The sequence below is a fragment of the Rhinocladiella mackenziei genome (assembly GCF_000835555.1).
Source record: "Rhinocladiella mackenziei CBS 650.93 unplaced genomic scaffold supercont1.1, whole genome shotgun sequence".
Taxonomy (NCBI): Eukaryota; Fungi; Ascomycota; class Eurotiomycetes; order Chaetothyriales; family Herpotrichiellaceae; genus Rhinocladiella; species Rhinocladiella mackenziei.
The window spans coordinates 2,259,989-2,279,172 of record NW_013550604.1 but is presented as its reverse complement, the minus strand read 5'-3'; the positions used below and the strand labels follow the sequence as shown (position 1 = coordinate 2,279,172).

General features: G+C 50.1%; 8 protein-coding genes across 8 annotated transcripts; 5 read left to right on the top strand and 3 right to left on the bottom strand.

Moving 5' to 3' along the window:
• Positions 1-2,513: 2,513 nt before the first annotated feature.
• Z518_00801 (uncharacterized protein) lies at positions 2,514-3,452 on the top strand (the record flags this gene model as incomplete). The annotated part of the gene is made up of 3 exons (XM_013421402.1): positions 2,514-2,919; positions 2,971-3,209; positions 3,261-3,452. 3 exons carry the CDS (start codon positions 2,514-2,516, stop codon positions 3,450-3,452), a joined length of 837 nt encoding a protein of 278 aa, XP_013276856.1.
• Positions 3,453-4,021: 569 nt separating this feature from the next.
• On the top strand, positions 4,022-5,527 carry Z518_00800 (uncharacterized protein; the record flags this gene model as incomplete). Its single annotated transcript, XM_013421401.1, has 4 exons — positions 4,022-4,060; positions 4,109-4,237; positions 4,293-5,387; positions 5,444-5,527. The coding sequence occupies 4 exons, from the start codon at positions 4,022-4,024 to the stop codon at positions 5,525-5,527; spliced, it is 1,347 nt and encodes a 448-aa protein (XP_013276855.1).
• Positions 5,528-6,251: 724 nt separating this feature from the next.
• On the top strand, positions 6,252-6,893 carry Z518_00799 (uncharacterized protein; the record flags this gene model as incomplete). Its single annotated transcript, XM_013421400.1, has 1 exon — positions 6,252-6,893. The coding sequence occupies one exon, from the start codon at positions 6,252-6,254 to the stop codon at positions 6,891-6,893; it is 642 nt and encodes a 213-aa protein (XP_013276854.1).
• A 2,754-nt stretch (positions 6,894-9,647) lies between these two features.
• Z518_00798 (uncharacterized protein) lies at positions 9,648-10,157 on the top strand (the record flags this gene model as incomplete). Its single annotated transcript, XM_013421399.1, has 1 exon — positions 9,648-10,157. One exon carries the CDS (start codon positions 9,648-9,650, stop codon positions 10,155-10,157), a length of 510 nt encoding a protein of 169 aa, XP_013276853.1.
• A 1,363-nt stretch (positions 10,158-11,520) lies between these two features.
• Positions 11,521-13,302, bottom strand: Z518_00797 (uncharacterized protein; the record flags this gene model as incomplete). Its single annotated transcript, XM_013421398.1, has 1 exon — positions 11,521-13,302. One exon carries the CDS (start codon positions 13,300-13,302, stop codon positions 11,521-11,523), a length of 1,782 nt encoding a protein of 593 aa, XP_013276852.1.
• Positions 13,303-14,131: 829 nt separating this feature from the next.
• On the bottom strand, positions 14,132-16,586 carry Z518_00796 (uncharacterized protein; the record flags this gene model as incomplete). The annotated part of the gene is made up of 3 exons (XM_013421397.1): positions 14,132-14,679; positions 14,735-16,513; positions 16,559-16,586. 3 exons carry the CDS (start codon positions 16,584-16,586, stop codon positions 14,132-14,134), a joined length of 2,355 nt encoding a protein of 784 aa, XP_013276851.1.
• Positions 16,587-17,160: 574 nt separating this feature from the next.
• Positions 17,161-17,877, top strand: Z518_00795 (uncharacterized protein; the record flags this gene model as incomplete). Its single annotated transcript, XM_013421396.1, has 1 exon — positions 17,161-17,877. One exon carries the CDS (start codon positions 17,161-17,163, stop codon positions 17,875-17,877), a length of 717 nt encoding a protein of 238 aa, XP_013276850.1.
• A 9-nt stretch (positions 17,878-17,886) lies between these two features.
• Z518_00794 (uncharacterized protein) lies at positions 17,887-18,666 on the bottom strand (the record flags this gene model as incomplete). Its single annotated transcript, XM_013421395.1, has 1 exon — positions 17,887-18,666. The coding sequence occupies one exon, from the start codon at positions 18,664-18,666 to the stop codon at positions 17,887-17,889; it is 780 nt and encodes a 259-aa protein (XP_013276849.1).
• Positions 18,667-19,184: the final 518 nt, after the last annotated feature.

Sequence of the window (19,184 nt, the reverse complement as noted above, 5' to 3'; positions counted from 1 at the left end):
CGAGCGCCTTTGAGAGATATGAGTGGTTGTCTGATGGCACGAGGTCCCATTGAAACGGCATAATGTTTCCGAGGACGGCAATCATGGAAGCCAATAGTATTTTTCTCAGGAATAGACTAGGGACGTAGCAAAAAGGTCAAGAGTTGCTTCAGTTGCTTATTGATGGCATGTTCAGAGGGCTTTGTTTTGGCCGAACCAGGCCAAATCGAGTTGGCGGATGCGACCCACCATACTAGGCGCTGGCTCCGTACTTCCTCGGAAAAGTTGAATGAACCCGACAATCTTCTGTGGAAGTGGATTCAAATCTTTAGTCTTGGGTACAGATTGGAAAGAGAATGGCGACCAACGCGTGGAAGAGATATTCTCGCCTTGTGGTAGTACCCTTGAAACAATAATGGCGAATCATTGCCCCAAACCCTGATAGAAGTGCTTTCTCTGACTGGCCACTTTGACATCACATCGGGTCTGAGAGCGAGATCATGCACCGCAAATCTCACTAGACATGCGAATACCTCGTCGTCGTGCAGAGTAGCCATCAGTAACGTCGTCGTCTATGGAAACCTCCCAGCAGTGTTTCAATGGTGGAGCCTATACATTATAGCCCCTTGTTCAACACTTTTCACACCACACATTCATGAATTTGGGAGGCATCTGAAAAATCTAGAGGAAGTGCGGAAAACCTTTCCATTCGATCAACTCAGCGTCTACTCCCGGCTTTTGGTATTCTTCAATGAAAAACACGTGGAATCCTGGTCACATGCCGCGATATAGGATTTTGGAACGAAGTTGATCTTCCATATATGCATCATTGTTTATGTCCAGAGGCCTTACCTCGGGCATGTCGCATGATGACGTTGCTAATCATTGGCAAATCTGAATACTTTCCTAGAGTATATCTGCTCTTGTATACTACGGGGCAAGGCTCGAGGATCGCATGATGCTAAACATGTCACGATCAATCTAGCGGGCTTGGGAACCGGATTCGAGATGTATCGGGAGAGAAACACAGGCTGGCTAAATTGCCTCCTGCTGATCCATCCACGATGAACTCTCTCTTCGGATCCCAACATATTTTGAGGCTGTGGTATTCATAAACTCGCAGGGGGGGTTGCAAACAGCAGGATATTCTGGGGAAAGGAGGATGACATTATACTACCTTTCAGCAACCATTCTGCATAGATAATCTTCGCGTTCGATGCTGCCGGCATACCAGCCTCCAGAATGAAGAGATCTCAACATCTTCTGTTCGAACTGCATTGGTCAGTAGAGGCATGAACGAGGAAATACCGACGAATATGTTAGCAAATCGCCGGCAGCTCATTTGGACAGGTTCCAGTTCGAGTGCGATAACGACCACCCATCACTTGTTCGGGCTGTTAGCCGGTGGAGATAAAATGGACGAAGCTCTTCAGCCATGTCATTTGCTGTGAGTGTGCCTGCATAAGCGAGGACTCTGCACCGAGAGAATGCAAGTCGTCGTGGGATGAGATCGCCTGACTTTCACCACATGCTTCAACTGCAAGCGTGAAAGTACTGTCCTATATCAGAAGGGAGCCGATGGGCGTGTTTGGACTAGGTCCAAGTACTAATTTTCTTTCCTATACAGATCCTTAGTCCGCCCTTGTAAGTCAGACGTCCGCGAACTGGCTACCGACTACATCGATATAGGGGGAGCTCCCAGACTTTTCTTCCGGCTTATGACTTAGTAGCCTCGACGTGCGTTGGACCATTTTCAATCTCTCCAAGCTCCAAATTCATCAGTGTCCCCTTCTTCCTTGGAAACATCATTGCTCTCTTTATATAGCTCTTCTTGGTCACCAAATCATATAGCCGCCTCTTCCAAGGTCCTCTTGGGTAATTAGAGAAGAAAAGTCTGCATGATAACTGTAGAAAGAACACCCGGTATAATAAAGCACAAGGAAAATCTCCACAAATGGAGGCAGAGGCGCTCGCCGTACACGGGGTACCATCGAGCCAGGTTGCGCAGAAGCAGACATAGATGTTGATGGCGGCTACAGCCGCCTTGAGGCCAGCTCCGTTGGAATTGGCAAGCGAACTCTGAGAGGTGGCGTAAGTTGCAACTAGGACCGCTTCGATAAGCAGGGATAAGGCACAGCTGTCAACGCTGGACCCGAGTAGCTTCTGACGAGGGAAGGCATCAATTGACAAAGGCTAAGACAATCCAACCAATTTGGAATTGGAACTCTTTGTTAGTGTCGAAGCCCGGTTTCGACTAACGTTTTGGTTCACAGTTGTTGGTTACCCGGACCCCTGAATAGAGAACATGGTGGCAATAATTAGCAAGGTTCGTATTCTGTAGCTCGGGTATTGAAGTTTTATCAGCTACCGAAAGCCCGCGGAGCATTCAGGCCAGTTGCGAACTTCGTTTTCCGTCTCTCAGTCAAACGCTGCCGACGACAACAAACCGAATTAGGATACATTGGGCACGACGTCTGGTGCGAGGTATCTCGCTCTCTGTCCATTTCCCTTCACTTTACCGAACCTGGCCCACCATGCCTCTCAAACCTTCGAACTCCACCTGCGTCATTCTCGACCTACTGCGACCTCGATCATGCGACTGTCTACGTTCTCAACGCTTAAACCGCAGAATTTCTCGACACTCCCGTAGTGTTGCTACTGTGGCTCCTCAACTCTCTGAAATGGAAGTAGATGCCGAGACTCCTCCGCGTTGGTCTCAAACTCCTCCTGCCATGAAAGCGCCGGTTCGAGCCCAACCTCCCAAGCAGATGAATCCTTTCAAGGTCCATTCCGATCAACGGAAGCTCGATGATGTATACATCAAGTTTTTGGGACGAGGAGGAGATAAGATGCTATCGGAAGAGACCAAATGGCTTGCTGTTACCAACAAGAGTTTCGATCACGGTCGTAGAGGGTTCAATGATCGGCTAGCATTTTTTGGTATGGTATTCTTCAGACTATTCCCGCAGCTCTGGGTTAACAGACGGATAGGAAAACGGATACTCGAGCTGCAATGTTCACTGGGTCTTCTCAGTGTCTCGGATTCTACACCCTATCTGAAGGACAAGGACCGGGATCCTCATGGCCGGCAGCCGTTTCGACATCCAGCGACCGAATCGGTAGAATGTCTTTTGGGTGGTGCACATGATTGGTTCGTACACCATAAACAGCTTGCCAATCTTGCAGGACAATATGGACTACCAGAAGTTGTGCGGTGGCATCCCAAAGATGTAGGTGTCGTACCCTCCAGGGTCTTGTTTTTGCTCGCTAACAATTCTTAGCCCGAACGTTTAGAAGCCTCCGGAGCTACTTTGGTTTACGCACAAGCTCTTCTGGCGATCATAGGTGCTTTAGCTTTGGAACAAGGAGGCGCAGTTGCAAATCGAATAGCCAAAGAGAGGGTATTGGTTCCCTTAGGCCTGAAACGGGACTGGAAACCAAAAGCAGAGATTGCAGAACCCTTGCAATCGTGAGGGGAAGGTAGAGAAATTCCCTGTGTAATAACAATAAACATATTGTACAGCATACTAGAAAGAATGTCTGGGGCCTCTGACACCGCCTGAGCAACTTTTTTCCATCAAAGAAGAGTGCTCAGCCAGCTCTTATGGCACCGTCCTGAGATGTCGGTCTCCGCGCCTCTAAATCGCAAAGTCTGGCAACTGATTGTACCGTGCAATCGTGATAAAATGTCACAATTGAAGGATATGCTGCATTGCACTGTCTTCTGAGCGCGTTGGTTTTATTACAGAAAGAGATCAGAAATATTGCCTGAAGATGAATCCGCCAAAACGTGGCTCTTGGCGATACACCGGAAAATCTTCGGCAAAGCCAGACTGACAGATTACGACCTCACCCCGAGATCCTTCAAATCATCCCTCGTCAATTGCACGCACCGCCAGGTGGCATTCTGTAGCCAGCTGTTCCATGAACTTGCGCTGTCCTCAACAGCTCGCAAGTGATCTTAAGGTCTCTTTATCTGAATCCGACTTATCAGCTGCTCCCTCCGATCAAGGGGGTTCCTGCTTGGACCGCTGACTGCACCATGGCCTCTGCGGTATTCTTTCTCGATTTGAAGGGCAAGGTATGCCAACGAGGTGTGGAGCCAACTTCATGTTATTGACGTCCTCAGACCCTGCTTGCGCGCAATTATCGAGGTGACATTCCCATGTCCGCGGTAGAGAAATTTCCCATCCTCCTTTCAGAAGCCGAAGAAGAATCGTCTGCTGTGCCTCCTTGCTTTTCCGACGAAGGTATCAATGTTAGTATAGTATGATGGCCTGTCAAACGAAGGTCGGGTGTTGACATCCCTACAGTACCTTTACATTCGCCATAACAATCTTTATCTTCTTGCCTTGACGAAACGAAATACCAATGCCGCAGAAATCCTGCTCTTCCTCCACAAAATCGTGGAGGTCTTCACGGAGTACTTCAAGGAGCTGGAAGAGGAGTCAATACGAGACAATTTTGTCATTATCTACGAACTCTTGGATGAAATGATGGACTTCGGCTACCCACAGACGACCGAGTCCAAGATCCTACAAGAATATATCACCCAAGAATCACACAAGCTCGACGTGCAAGCCCGACCGCCGATTGCCGTCACGAATGCAGTGTCGTGGAGAAGCGAGGGGATCAGATATCGAAAGAACGAAGTGTTCCTTGATGTCATTGAATCTCTCAATCTCCTGGTTTCGTCCACGGGCAATGTACTACGGTCCGAAATCCTAGGTGCCATCAAAATGAAATGCTATCTGTCGGGAATGCCGGAACTTCGATTGGGCTTGAATGACAAAGTCATGTTTGAGACGACAGGGAGAGCGACACGAGGTAAGGCGGTCGAGATGGAAGATGTCAAATTTCATCAATGTGTGAGACTATCAAGATTCGAAAACGACAGAACAATCAGTTTCATTCCACCAGATGGAGAATTTGAATTGATGAGTTACCGACTCAACACTGCTGTTAAGCCGCTGATCTGGGTTGAGTGCGTGGTGGAGTCGCACTCGGGTTCTCGGATTGAGTATATGCTCAAAGCCAGAGCTCAATTCAAAAGGAGGTCGACCGCCAACAACGTCGAAATCATCATTCCTGTTCCGGATGATGCAGACACGCCACGATTTAGAACCAACATTGGATCCGTACACTACGCCCCGGAAAAATCTGCCATCGTATGGAAGATCAAGCAATTTGGAGGCGGTAAAGAATTCTTGATGCGTGCTGAACTTGGGCTGCCTAGCGTCAAAGGAGACGACGAACGAGGTGGTGGTATGACCGGTGGTTTTGGCGGTAGCATGGGAGGCATAACGGGAGAAGGCAAGGCCAAACGACCCATCAATGTGAAGTTCGAAATTCCCTATTTCACGACTAGTGGCATTCAGGTGAGATACTTGAAGATCATAGAACCGAAGGTTTGTCCCTCTTCCGGTGTTGGTTTTCTCGGATGAACTTTCTCACCTTTTGTCAGTTACAATATCCATCATTGCCGTGGGTACGATATATCACGCAATCCGGCGACATTGCAGTCCGACTACCTGATGTGCAAGGCTGAGCTCCAAGTTTTGGCAAATTCAAGATATCAAAACAAATCACCCACGTGCAAAGAAGTTTGCTCCACGTCAATCATGCCCCTGAACGACGCAATTATTCTAGCCTGTCCGGATCCGAATACCGTTGTCAAATAAGGGATGTGAAATTGAAGAGCAGTTGGTACTTGTGGAGGTGCCTGCTCTACTAGGGAGATAATTGTTCAAGATGGGTGTGGGCTGCGCCCGAAAAGGAGACATCCGGACGGACCGATATTGGCTTCGATGTTGGAACAAGAATTCCTGGTAGAAGCCAGAAGCGAAGGCTTTCTTCAGCGGGCAAGGAGATGATAGGCACTTGCTTCACGGCAAGTCAAGATACCCCCGACTGGGCATGAATAACTAGCGAAATAATGTCAATGCCTGAAGGAGCGATAGGTCTTTCAAATCACCATCAATCACTGGTTTTCATGCACCTCAGTGATGCATCTCAAATTTTGACGCCCTCTCTCTTGCCTGTGATCACCTTGCAAACAAGCCTCTTACTCATTTTCAAACGTTGATTTTGTCATAACAGACTCGGCCATTGTGGGCGACAAAGCCAAAATTGACGTCATTTGATCCCCTTTCACGTTCGCTCTGTGCAGCTTTCTTGATTGAAAATAAAATCACAACCAACCCTGCCATCCTTGTAAACATTACGCCTCATACAGGCATTTCCCATTCATTTGAGATCAACATTCCTTAGCGATGCCGTCTGCGGCCTTTCCAACACCCACTCCAGACGGGCTGGACGACTTACTCTACTTCTCCCGCACAGGAGACCTCGACGCTCTCAAAGAACTGGTCACGGACCTTTGTGCCACCCATTCCTGTACCCCCTCCATTATCCTGGCCTCCGCCATCGATGTCGACCAAGATGGCCTTGGATCTCAGTCCTCCCTTCTCCACTACCCGGCCGCGAATGGAAATCTCGATGTTATACATTACTTGATCACACTCCTGAAACCCCCCAAAATACTCGAATGCAGCGTAGGGGCACCGACGGCAGACAAATCCGCACTGCAGCTCGTCAATCACAAAAATGTCAGCGGTAATACTCCACTACACTGGGCCGGGATGAATGGTCATCTGGAGGTGGTCAAGGCATTGATTCGTGCCGGTGCGGATCCGGGCATTGTGAACGCCGCAGGGAGAGACGCCGTGGTGGAGAGCGAGCTTAGTGCTCAAGAAGGTGCCGCCAAATGTGCAGAGTGGATGTTGAAGAATTGTGAAGGGTTAGAGAAAGGTGTTGGAGGGGGAAGAGAAGAGGAGGAACCGACTACTGAAGACATGGCCGTTGATGGAGAAAGTGGACAACCCACGCCCGGCGCGAGTAAACAAGAGACATGATGGGAATCAGATGCAAGTTCCACTTGAAGTCAAATATCATGGGAACGTTTTCCGAGCCGAACGAAACAAAAAAGCTGCTGTCACGCATATGCTGCAATGCAACCAAACCTACCAATTGAATATACCAATGGCTCGTGATGCAAATCAGCAGCAGTATGAGTGTGATCAAAGAGTCCAAGAAACTCAACCTGGACCCTTAAAATATCTCCACCATCTCCCCAACCAGGCAATATCACCGGTCGCACCGATCAACTATTCCGCCCCAATTTTCCAAAACCAGGCAGTAAGTCGGATACAATGACATTGTTCTCCCTCCTTTCCGTCAGGAAGGCCATACGCAGTAAGGCACGCTTTTCCGGCATCGGGATCCGTTACGCAATGTTGGTCGATGCAGATGCCGGTATTTGTTCGCTGAACGGAGATCTTGTTAGCCTTGTATGCCGACATGGACCTCTGAAGAAAATTACATGAGACAGAATGCACCTTCGCAAGCTTGTCTTCCCCGGGCGGGTGGAAATATGTGTCTGGAACGGTTGAGGGCACGGGATTGCAAAGCGTCAGAGGGAAGCCGAGCGCCAGGCTGGCAAAGAGCAGATCGCTGAAGAGCATCTGGGAATGGATGATGATGATCTCGGCGGCCGTCTCGTCGAAGAGTTTGCAGCTAGAGTCCTCTTTCGCATCACCAGTCCTTAGAGATTGTGACATTGATTTAGGTTCGCGGCCTCAGCAAACCAATCACATTCAAGCCTTCGGAATTCATCAAGGGGAAGAAAATAAGAATGACCTCTTGCTCCCTCCAGTGCATCCAGGTACGGCTTATGTACCTCCTTGTCTCACAAGTCCTGTCCACATCCGGTGCCGGCAGGATCGAGATTATGATGACGAGAAAAATTTTCCCAGCATCTCGTCTGACGTGTGTTCTCTCTCCGTCTCAGCCAACGCCTCACTCCCATCATTCGTAATCCATCCCGCCTGGCATCTAGCAAGTAGCCGGGTGGTCGGCCTGAGAACTCGACTCTTGAACCAGTCAGTTTCCCGCACCCGACATCCACGAGGCCTGACGGCGAGGTCAGGAGAAGCTTGCCTTGAGCAAACTCGCAAGCCACGTCAAGTTTGCTTGTTCCCTTCGTTCGTGTTCTGCATCCAAAACATCCTGCACGGTGTGTGGTCCAGTCTCATTTGATTGGAAAATATTTGAGATACCAGCCGAACAACCGTCTTCGAACAACGAGCTGCAAAAATCGCTCATCGAAAAGGACAGAAAAGGAAATGCTCCAACGGAAAATAGAGAAGGGGAAAACCAAAAAAAGGGAGCAAGGGAAAAGCACGGCAAGCAAATGCTCATCTGCAGCGTATACCTGCCTGAAGCGGAAGAGAAGGATGGTCGAGGACGATGCAAGAAGGAGAAACATGTCCACACTCAATTCAATGGTCTACAATAAACGGGATCCCGGAATCCTGGACAACCCTCGCCCTCTGAGGGATAGGATGGGGGGAATCGAGGTGAGCCTCGTGTTCACTTGGTGAGGCCTACAGGGCTTACCTGAGATAAGCTCCCACTCGCCATGAATCTTTGACTTTGTATGGGCCTATTTGAGTTATAATGCTCCGTGCTCGTCTCAATAACGTTCTGGTTTAAGCATTCTGATGATCAGATTCACACGTGTCTTCCAATTACCATCTACCATACCCAGTTGACCGCGCCCGTGGATGACCCTTGACCCTCCTTTTAGGCAATCTGCCAGAGGCAATCTTCTAACTTCAATTCCTCGATCAACACATTTACTCTCCTCTTCTCACCTTACGCCTTATTTGGCCCCAATCGTCAACACAATACATTCATACCCGGAGTTAGGCCCGGCAGGGTGCTGACGCGGGGTAAGGCTGAGAGCTCTGACTATAACTACCGCTTTCTTCCTTCCCTGCCTCGTATTCCCTCCCTTCCCGTCCGCATTGGAGAGGGTAGCGCAGGGTAGGACTGAGCTGAGTCGAGCGGAAACAAAGTGCCTATGTCGCTAACTGACGTCGAATCAGATCTGTTTCGGTGCCAAGGCTGTGGAGAAAACGAGCTCACGTGGGTAAAGGAGGATGTATGAGCTAACCGAATCCATCTGCCGTGCTGGCCGCTTTATTTGCATGTCCTTCGTAAATGAATGTAGCCTAGCGTAAACCAGAGTTCTTAGCGGAGATCCACACCTCCAACCGTGCCGCTTTTAAGCCACGACGTCACTGGATATTGCTTGAATGTTATCAGTTTCCCTTAGTCGTACGGTAGAACCTTCGTAGATGTTTCGGGACTCCTGCTTTCAAGCACGACCACCAGACCTTTACATTTTGATTTGATCACAATCAGACCTTTGGCCTTACAAGATACATCAAGACACCTCAGGAAGACAGATCATGAGCCCCGAGGACCGAGGCGGATCGTTGCCAGCATGATCAGGAACGGTCCGAAGCCCCCCTCTCCTTTGGCGGCGCCGGCACGCAGGTGCTCGTGGTGGCCTTCCTTTTCCTCCACCCAAAGGTAAACGGAGTCGATAAGAGATAACCAAGTTGGTACATCCAGTTAAGCATCGCGTATTGCCAATATGTTCATTCCGAGCTATCGGCACATATAACCAGACCTCTCTCCCCTCACTATCTCCACGGACTCCTTGGAAGACAACAAAACGTTGACATTTGCTACTACTGTCTTACCTCTTCACTGATCACTTCCAACATTCTCCCACATTGTTGATTCCTCCGACCGACATCATGCCGATTTATCTGAGTATGCAACGGGTCCGCTTCTCCAGCCCGGACGCGTACGAAAAGTTCAAGGTCCTCTTCGCCGACACTCGGCGCCACCTCATGAAACTCCCGGGCTTCTTGCATCTGACCTGGTGGGAGCATCCGGACGACCGAGGCTGGTACAACGAGTGCAGCTTCTGGACCAGCCGGGGGGCCCTGTACGACTGGCACAAAGACACCTACCACAAGTACTGCAAGACCTGGGCGGCCAACGGGGCCATCATGGAGGACATCATCACCAACTTCGAACTCGTCGGCACCCGCTTGCTACGCGTGTGCCCCGTTTGCAACATGACGCAGGACAAAAAATACGACCTGGCCCAGGAGCAGGCGGTCCTGCACGAGCAGTGCCCACAGTGCGGGTTTCACTTCCCGGTTCTGGAAGAAACGCCATCGAGCTTCGCAGTGTTCAAGGACGTCGTGGTCGCTCCGAAGGAAGGTGAAACAGCACAGGGAGCGGAGAACGGACATTGATCCTACTACTCTGACCGTGGAAAGGGAGCCTGAGACGAAGACGCAAAGGTGCCACGGCCCATTCTATCAGCGTTTGTAAGGTCTTAATGTTGATGAAAACTATATTTAAGAGGTACGAACGGCTCAATGTCCCCTGATCTGCCTCACTTATGTTTCCTCGTTCTTCTCCTGAACAATGATGAATTTCATCAAAGATCTCTACCCCATCTATCTTCATCTTCACTCTCACATCCACATACCAATTTCATAACATGAAGAAAACCCCACGACAAGAAACATTTTCCCACAGGCACCGAAGACCGATTGGCTTCAGGAGGGTGGTCGGTAAGTGAAAACCAGCCGAAACCGGGTTTTCTTTCCGATGCGATGGAAGGGAGGATAGAAGAGGGTAAGCTCGCCGAATCTGGGCGACACGTGTATCTAACCGGTGTTACGCAGAGAGATGGCCTTTGACGCCATCCAAATGGTCCCAACTGACCCATTGAACCCAGTTTAGGATGGTTCCATTTTGGACGCGACCCGTGGAAATCCGAACTCGAAAAATACATCCTTGACAATTTCCCCCCAACCCCCCAGTTACTGCCTATCACATCCTAACCACGCTCTCTCCCTCTTATCGCGTTTTCAGTTCCACGGCAGACATGTAAAACCTAACAACGAGAAGCGCACTGGAACGATTGGGGACTCCGAAGCGGCTTCTGATGGAATATGCTGTTATTGTCAGAACTTGGGATATAGTCTATTCTAACCACAACGTTACGATTAGTACCGAGGAGGTCAAACAGCAGGGTTTGACCGGCCGGCTCCTAGAACAACATCAAAAGTGAGGGGATCGCCAACCGATCAAAACTACTTGGTGGTATTGCATAAGGTCAGTCGATCCCAGCAGCTCGCCGTCCGCCCCTACTTAAGTGGTGATCTCAGTCGTGTATTATGGTACAGGGCCGCGTCAACTGTTCACACAGATAATCAAAGCCCTCCCCAACCAGTCATCAGCTGTTACAATAGAAGAAATGTAGCGCTGAATCCCCTTCGTTGAGAGAATGGACTTGGGAGGAAGAACAAGAATGGCAAGACAGATAGGGTGGTAAAGTCGAAGGCGTCTGAAGACTGATTATTCGGACCTGGAACATGATTTCACACGGACCCGGTGAGCTGCAATACTAGACGAACTATCAGAATCAGGATGAACGGGCCAATTCGGACCCCAATTGCCCGTGGAACGAAAGCAAGCGAGCAAGAAGCCAACCTTTTGATTCGCATTTTTCTTGAACCCTCGATGTACGCCGATGCCATTCCCCGATGCTCGCAGTTTGTGTTGGCTGATCGACAAATCAGGCCACCATGACCGCTTTTCAATCAATCACCAGCCTTCTCTCCTCATCAACCTGACTCTTACGTCTTTCTTCGGATTCGATGCACCTGCGCCAACCTTGCGGCCGGGATGCACCCACTTGCCATCGTCACTAACGGGCACAATGTCCCATTGCATGATGATAGCAGCGGCGAAAAGCACGACCTCCCTCTCCGCGAATGTCTTACCTTTACACATCTGCTTACCACCTCCCCAGACCTTCATAGTTCCATATTCAACCCGTACATCTGCTCCTTCGGTCTTTTCCTTTTCGTCCTTAGCCCAGAAGCGACGGGGGTCAAAACGTCCTGGGTCGCGGAAATATTTCTCATCACTCTGGTGAACGCCATGTGGGATGCAGACGTACTCGCCTTTACGCAGCAGGAAGGATTGCGGATACTGTTTCCCCAACATAGCCGCGTCCTCGTCAGACTCGGTCACCACGAAGTCTTCTTCAACCGTCTTGTAACTCATGCTGGCGGCCTCGAGGCGCATGGTTTCGAAGAATGCACCCTTCAGCAAAGGACATCTCGTCCATAGTCCACTAAGGTCGGCTTCGAGCTTGGGGGCCTCTTTGATGGGAAGACCCGTGTCGGGTGCGGGTCGGTATTTGACGTAGGGTGCGATTTCTTGCCGAATTTCTTGAAGCAGGCTTGTGTCCGAAAATATGTACCATATCATCCAGAAGATAACAGGATTGGCGTTGATGTTCATTGCCCACAGGACGGCGCCGTTACCGATAGCCCAGCCTCGTGGCACCGAGCCCACCTTTTTGAATTCCACGGCGCGATCGACGATCACCGAAGATACGTCTGACATGTCACTCCAGCGGCTGCCTGGATCTTTGCCGTCGAGGTACTTGAACAGAGCTTCGTGGTGTTCGGTGATGGCGGCGACGATGCGTTCCCTCGCTCGGACCGGTCCACCCATCCCCGGGAACCAGTTCGGCAGTCCCACCATGAACATGTTAAACCGTGAATCCATCTCCCACAGGTCAATCATGATGTTGGGGTTGTTTTCCATGAAGTTCCGACCGAAGAGGACCGTGCTGGCGATGTCGCCTACAAAGTGTCTGATCAGAGGGTGAAGACTGGCTTCACCCACCAATGGACGATCACCCTCGCCGTTCGATATCATTTCCACGTGGCCTTCACGCTCCCAGATGGCCTGGTCCACGGGGCTTTCGGCGCCCGAGATCAAATTCCAAGTTCGCTCTTCGACACGCTCGATCGTGCCCCTGATGGCGGTGTTGACGAAACTCTCACGCAGCATTCCGTACAGGATAGCATGAACGCCCCACAGGCCAGAGGGCTCGATATCCTTGATCGCCCCCCTGTCATCCCAGAAGTGCTTCATACTGTGGTAGATGAACTGTTCCATATTCACTGGAGAATGTCTGTCGAGCAGGACCTGTCTCGACAAGCTCGGCGCCACAATCACATTATGCTTCGAGTTAGCCATCGTAAGTGCGAAGATGGAGGAATTAGGTCCCAACGAACGGGCAGAACGACCGAGGTAGTCCGATCCGCCTGCTGCGAAATTTAATGCGTGCCCAAGCCACGGGATCCAGTAAGGTAGGACAGGGACGGTCCTGGGACCCTGTGAGGCCGGAGGTAGTTTGGAGATTGTAGAGCGAAATCTGAGGGTGGAGACGATGCGTGTGACGATGCAGATTAAACCCAAGATGGAGAAGGGCAACAGATATGGGTGCCGCATCACGATGTCGATGGATTGCCAGAGCAGGGAATTCCACCTTTGTTCATGTTCCTGCTCTTGCGCTGCGGAAGCCATGATGAATCTTGAGGGGATGCCCTCAACACTCGCGGACAGTGTACAGCACGGAACAAAGCAAATCCAGAGAACGACTGTGGTAAAGAGACAAATGGTAACCCCTTGAAATCCAAGAGACGTCACCTTCTGTTGCCTTGCTCGATTCGACTCCGTGCCCGAAACAGTGTCGAGCACCACGGATCTCAATCGCTGCCAATAATGGGTTTTATCCCACAGGACAGAAGGGGATCGAGCTCTTTTACGGGTCCCGAATTCGCGTGGCTAGCTTGGCTATGTGTCAGATTTTCGCATTCTTAACCACTTTGAGACCTGTTCAATGGGATCTTGTAACGCGGACCGCGATGAAGGAGGTTGATAGTCCAAAATCAACCGAAGACGGACGACAGTGGCGAGGAAATCCTTCCTCCCGCGTCCAAGGCACCAAGGGAATGAATGTGAAAAATTCGTCGGTAGCTTAGATCACGACTGATAGTTTCTACTTGAACGTTTCGTTTGCCGACGCGGAGAGAATCTCTGGGGCGTCATTGTGCGGCCAATCCGATGCCAGCATTTAACTGACCTCTGCAGCTAGACCTGGAGAAGGCTTGCATCTTGAAGCCCACGAGTCAGATTAGGTTGATGACCATAGTTTATCGTCATGGAAAATAGCAGATGAGCGGGATAGTCATTTTCTCCTTGAGATTCGTCTTGTTGTCTGGATGTATTCGTACATCACCCAACCGTCTGTCGAGTCTCGCTATATCAACATCAATAGTTGAGAAGAAATTAAGTTAATCGTACATATCGACATTAGGATAATCCCCTTCCAGTTCCGTCCCATGCCAGTTCTTCAAAACTGGTCCGTGAGCACCTTCTTGAGCTTACCACTTTGGTCCTCGTATTTCTGAATCTTCGCATGGCTTGCCATCGCCTTTTCCAAACACCATTTTATCCGTGGCTTCAATTCACTTGGTGTTCCAGGCAACCCGGCCAGAGTCTTCAGTTCGGTCTCGTATTTCTCCACGTTCTTGTTCTCCATTCCGATCAACTGCGTCAAGATTGCTAGATCAAGTCTCGCCTTCAGAACTTCATCGTCCGTAAGGTATTCAAATGCCGATTGATAAACAGGTTTCCCCGGTCTGATGCTATAGGGACGTCCGTTTTTGGATGTGATGGCGATCAGCTCTGCCTGTTCCAGAGCGTGGAGAACGACTTCACCGTCCTTGAACAGATCATTGAGCAGAAGTTCATTGTACCGGAGAGTCTCTTTTGCTGCCAATTCTTTGACCAATAGCCAGGCTTGCTGCGGTGTCCATTTCCGGCTAGAAACGTCAACGTCGAGAAGGTACATCTTTAAAATCTCTGACGCAGATTGTTCGATTATTTGCCGCACAGCTTCTGTTGGACGAGTTAGCACCGTCAAAACCAGTATGACAACAGCCGAGATACGTACTCCCTGGCGATTCGCCAGTTTTTATCCTTCGGGCAAGAAACTCCAAGTCGGTCAGTCGTCCCCCCAGGACTTGAATGACACTATCTAGCTCATCTAAATCGCTCCTTAACTGTGAAGGGGTGACCTTCTCATTACCGAGAGCTGCTGTTCCCTCTTCACTCTCGGCATCGAGATGTTGAATCACAAGCCTTTTGGCAACATCAGGAATACAGTCGCTCAGCGTGATCTGGCGGAAAACCCTATCGGGCAAAGCTTTGCTCAGAGATTTCGAAAACGAGACATCGGTCGTCAGGAAAATGACATGTGCGATATTCTGGGTGGTCAAAATGGCGGCCCATTCACCCAATTTATCATATACCATGCTCGCTGCTCCTTCGTTGCTCTTGTGCAAAAAGTTGTCAATGACCACCACCGGTCGGTGTTCCGGGTGGGCTTCCAACCATTCGTCATCGGACATCTGGGCGTCCTTATCGTCCTTCTTCCGTGGAGCCAATGCAATCTGCTTCAACGCCGTCGTGGTGTTGCCCCAAATCTTGGCCAACTGAGTGTCCAAGGTTTCTGAAAAGCCGGCCTTTGTACCGATGGTGCCCATTGCAGCAAGATCAATCATGCTGCTGATGCTGTTCATCCACGAGAATACTGGTCGGTAACCGACCTCCGCTGCTGCGGCAGCAATGGTTTGACTGTCCCCACGAGCTTCCTGGATTCTCTTGCAGTCGATTACCAGCTTATACGGCCGATCTTTCAACGCTTGATCCATCACCAGCTCTTTCTTACCGGCTCCTCGTGGTCCCTGAACGACAATAAAGGTGTCCGCTGTCTCCATCATCCATGTTTTCAACTGATTGATTGCGCCTTGACGATCTTCCCAGATGAGTTTCAGACTCTCGCCATCATCCCTTGTTTTTCGCAACCTGATGATGTCGTATCCTCGAGAAAGCCAGCCTTTAATCCATTTGAACAGTGGCTGATATTCCAGATGAAGACCGCGAGTGATATGCATTCTGATGAAGAAGGTTCTGATTGGGTCGAAAACGGCGACAGATGCTGCCGTCAATAATGCCACCACCAGTGGAATAACAATCCTGGGATGTCCCGTTATCCAATCCCAAATCCAATGGCTTTTCATCTTGGGTTCATAGCTAAGTTTCAGAAGAGTACCGGCCTTACCACCACCCTCCTCCGCGCGGACAATATAGCCATGCATGCAATTCTTTGCCGCAGTCGCAAACCTGATCCTCGTGTAGTCAATGTATGCATATCTCGGGAGAACTTTCGAGTCGGAAGGTTGCTGACCAATTTCAGCCAGTTTACCGTATCTGCGAAACAAAGAATACAACGTTTCTTGTGTTAACTCGGCCGCCGAAGTCTCAGGCGACGTCGGCAGGAATTCTACCTTGATCCTGGAACTTGGAATACGGTACAAGTCTTCGATCCACGGTTTGCCCTGAACCAAGAAGGCTCGTACTCGTCGAAACGGATTGAACCATGGGGTGATAGGTTTCTCGTCTAGATACGCTTTGAGCGTACTCTCTAATTCTTCTGCGCGAATTCCTCCGTTATGTGAGAACTTCACAAATGCACCTCCTTCGCGGAGTCTAGGTAGGATCTTGGTGACGGTGAGTGGAAGCTTTTCTGGTAAAGCTCGCTCGACGATACTCGAGGGATCAGCTAGCGCAAAGTCTGGGTGGTTCACTTTGCTGAACGCGTCTGCTAAGAACTTGTCGGGGTTCAAGTACGGTATTCGACTCAGCCACTGGAGCTTCAGGGGAAAGACATCTAATATGTAGTCAGTACATTGTGCGCAGCCGACGTATGAGCTACATGCTGTCAAAGAAGAATATCCCTTCATTTTGCTTGGTCTGAATGTGGCCAGTATCATTGTCTCCAGCCTCTGACGTACTCCTCCTCTTTCCGAGGGAGATCGTAGGCGTAACAAGGCTTGGGCGCAGTCCACTGGCTGTAGGATAGATATTTTGTTTCCTGAATTGTACGGCCCATGGGGGTGCAGGTCGCCCCAGCAAGCTCCCAGCGCCTCTCAATAGGGTCATGCTGGAGATCGAAACATCATGCGAGGCTGTCGATTGCAAATAAGGAGACAATGTGCCCCTCCATTGTCAAGGTGAAACGCGCAGAGAGGTAGTATTTCTCGAAAACAAGTCACTTCCTCATCTCGTATGTCAACCTCGACCACCGCTTGAGCTTGCTCTCATGATCGTGGACGCCCGCGAGTTTGTTTATGACGTCGTAATTACTTTTGCCGAACACGACTCAAAATTCCACAGTAGCAGCAACTTGGAGGAAACTTTTTGTTTTTTTATTTTTAATTTTCCTTTTTCTTTTTCATGGGAGTCCATTGTCTGTTTATTCGGGCATGTGGCTTGTCCTGAAATTTCAGAGTCTGTCCCCATACCAATCCAAGCATCATGGGTTGGTGGTGGAATTCCAAGCCGGCCGCGAGCGGCGAGAATCCTTTGCCCAGCTCATCGACCCAAAATGAAGAGCCGTCGCCTCCAGCAGCTGCTGAACCGATCGCAGAACCCGTCAAGCGGACCCTGTCCCCAGAAGAGCAAAGCAATCTGGAGCTAATGGAGCTTTTGAAAGAGTTTGAGGCACAATCAAATGCTGAACAGGATCAAAGAACTAGAGCAAAAGAGCCGGGAGCATTGAAGCAGTCTGTACCTATTCCCGCTGATATCTCTCCTGACTCCCTCTACCCTACCGAAATGTCCTGTCAATCTGCCTTCGATTACGCCATGTTCTGCCAGGGCTTTGGTGGGCAATTCGTGAATATCTATCGATACGGCTCATTCAGATCATGTTCGAACCATTGGGAGGATTTTTGGCTTTGCATGCGGACGAGGAATTGGGACAAACAGGATCGAGCAAAGGCCATTCAAGACCACTATCGAAAGAAGGCTGTCCAATGGAAAACCGGACCCAGCAGTGAAGATGTATGGGAAGTTAGAGAACACCCAGTGAAAGATGCATTCCAAGGAAATCTGGAAGAACTTGAAGCACGAATCGCCGAGTGGCAGAAGGCCAATCCAGACCGAACCGCGTCAATGTCCACGCTATCGCAGTCACCACTACGGGCACCCAAACTTGATCCTACCGGAAGCAATCCCAGCAATGCACGGTAATTCATACCCTCACTCGTTCATTGCGCAGATGAGCCCATAGAAACGCGTCTCAACGTCCCGCATCTCGAATTTTTCCATCTGCTCGACGAGATTTTCTGTCAACCCTCGATGTTTCGCGAATGGGGCCCCAACGGGCTCCGCAAACTCTATCAATATCATCCATCGGCACTGGTTCTTACTCTTCGACGTCTGAAACCGTACTTCCTCATACGATTTGGTTGAGCTCCCGGACTGAGTGGCCTCGTGATCATGCTCTAGCAGATGAAGCGCTAGAGGGCTGTGATGGTGTGACAGAGTCGGCCAGACCGTTTCCACAATCCAACTACGCAGTTGTTCTCTCAATTCTACAGATGACGGTGCCTGAAAGACGATATGGGCGATCGAAGCACCCATGCCGCCACCAGCAGATTTGGCGAATTCAGGGCGTGAATCAGAGAATAAAACCCGGCAAGCTGAACGATTCATGGACGCAAGCCAGGGCATGAATTTCTTCGTGGCCGGGGTGGGATTGTTCAACGCCGCCATGTACGCCCGCGATGTGAGCGTGTCTAGGGATGACACTTCGTACCAGACGAGGTATTGCGATTGGCCATTTTGCAGGGCATGGAATCGCCGCGTTCGCTGAAAGCCGGGAATGGCAAGTCGTTCGGGGAGATGCTCGTTCGTCCACCAGGCATTAAGGTCGTCTTCGTCCGTCGTCTTGTCGTCAACGCCGCCCCAGATCACCAGCATCGCTGTCCCTCGCAGGAATTTGTATCTGTCAGAGCCTGGGTTCTCCTTTGACGACATCGTGATGTATCATTCCTGTGGTATAAGGAAAGAATGGATGCTCAGGATCTTGTCAGAAAATTTGGCCAGACCCGGGCAGTTTCCAATGGATCGCACGGCATTCAGCCGACTGCCCGGTTCTCTTCAAGAGTGGGCGCAACTAAATATATAGCTGATCCCTTCAGATCAATGCTTAAGAGGATCTCCGCACGCTTCTCTGACAGTGTACTCTCCAAAATTTTCTCCACAGTGCCAAGGGAGACTGAACGCAGAGGACGTCGTCTTCTGTGCGTCCGTTCAGAGTTGAAGGGGTGTTTGTATGAGCCGCTTTCCCGTTAGCCATTTACCTGAAATAAAGACCAACATAGCCACTCGACTGGAGTTTGAAATATGACCGAGGCCGTCTGTTGGCGGGCGTAGATGACTTATCCATCAAATCCTATTGGCTGAGAACAAGAGCAGCGTCAATATTCTTCCCAATTGGGCGAGCGTCGAGCCTTGGCGCTGAAGCTCCACAGGTCACTGCGGATGAGCCTCAA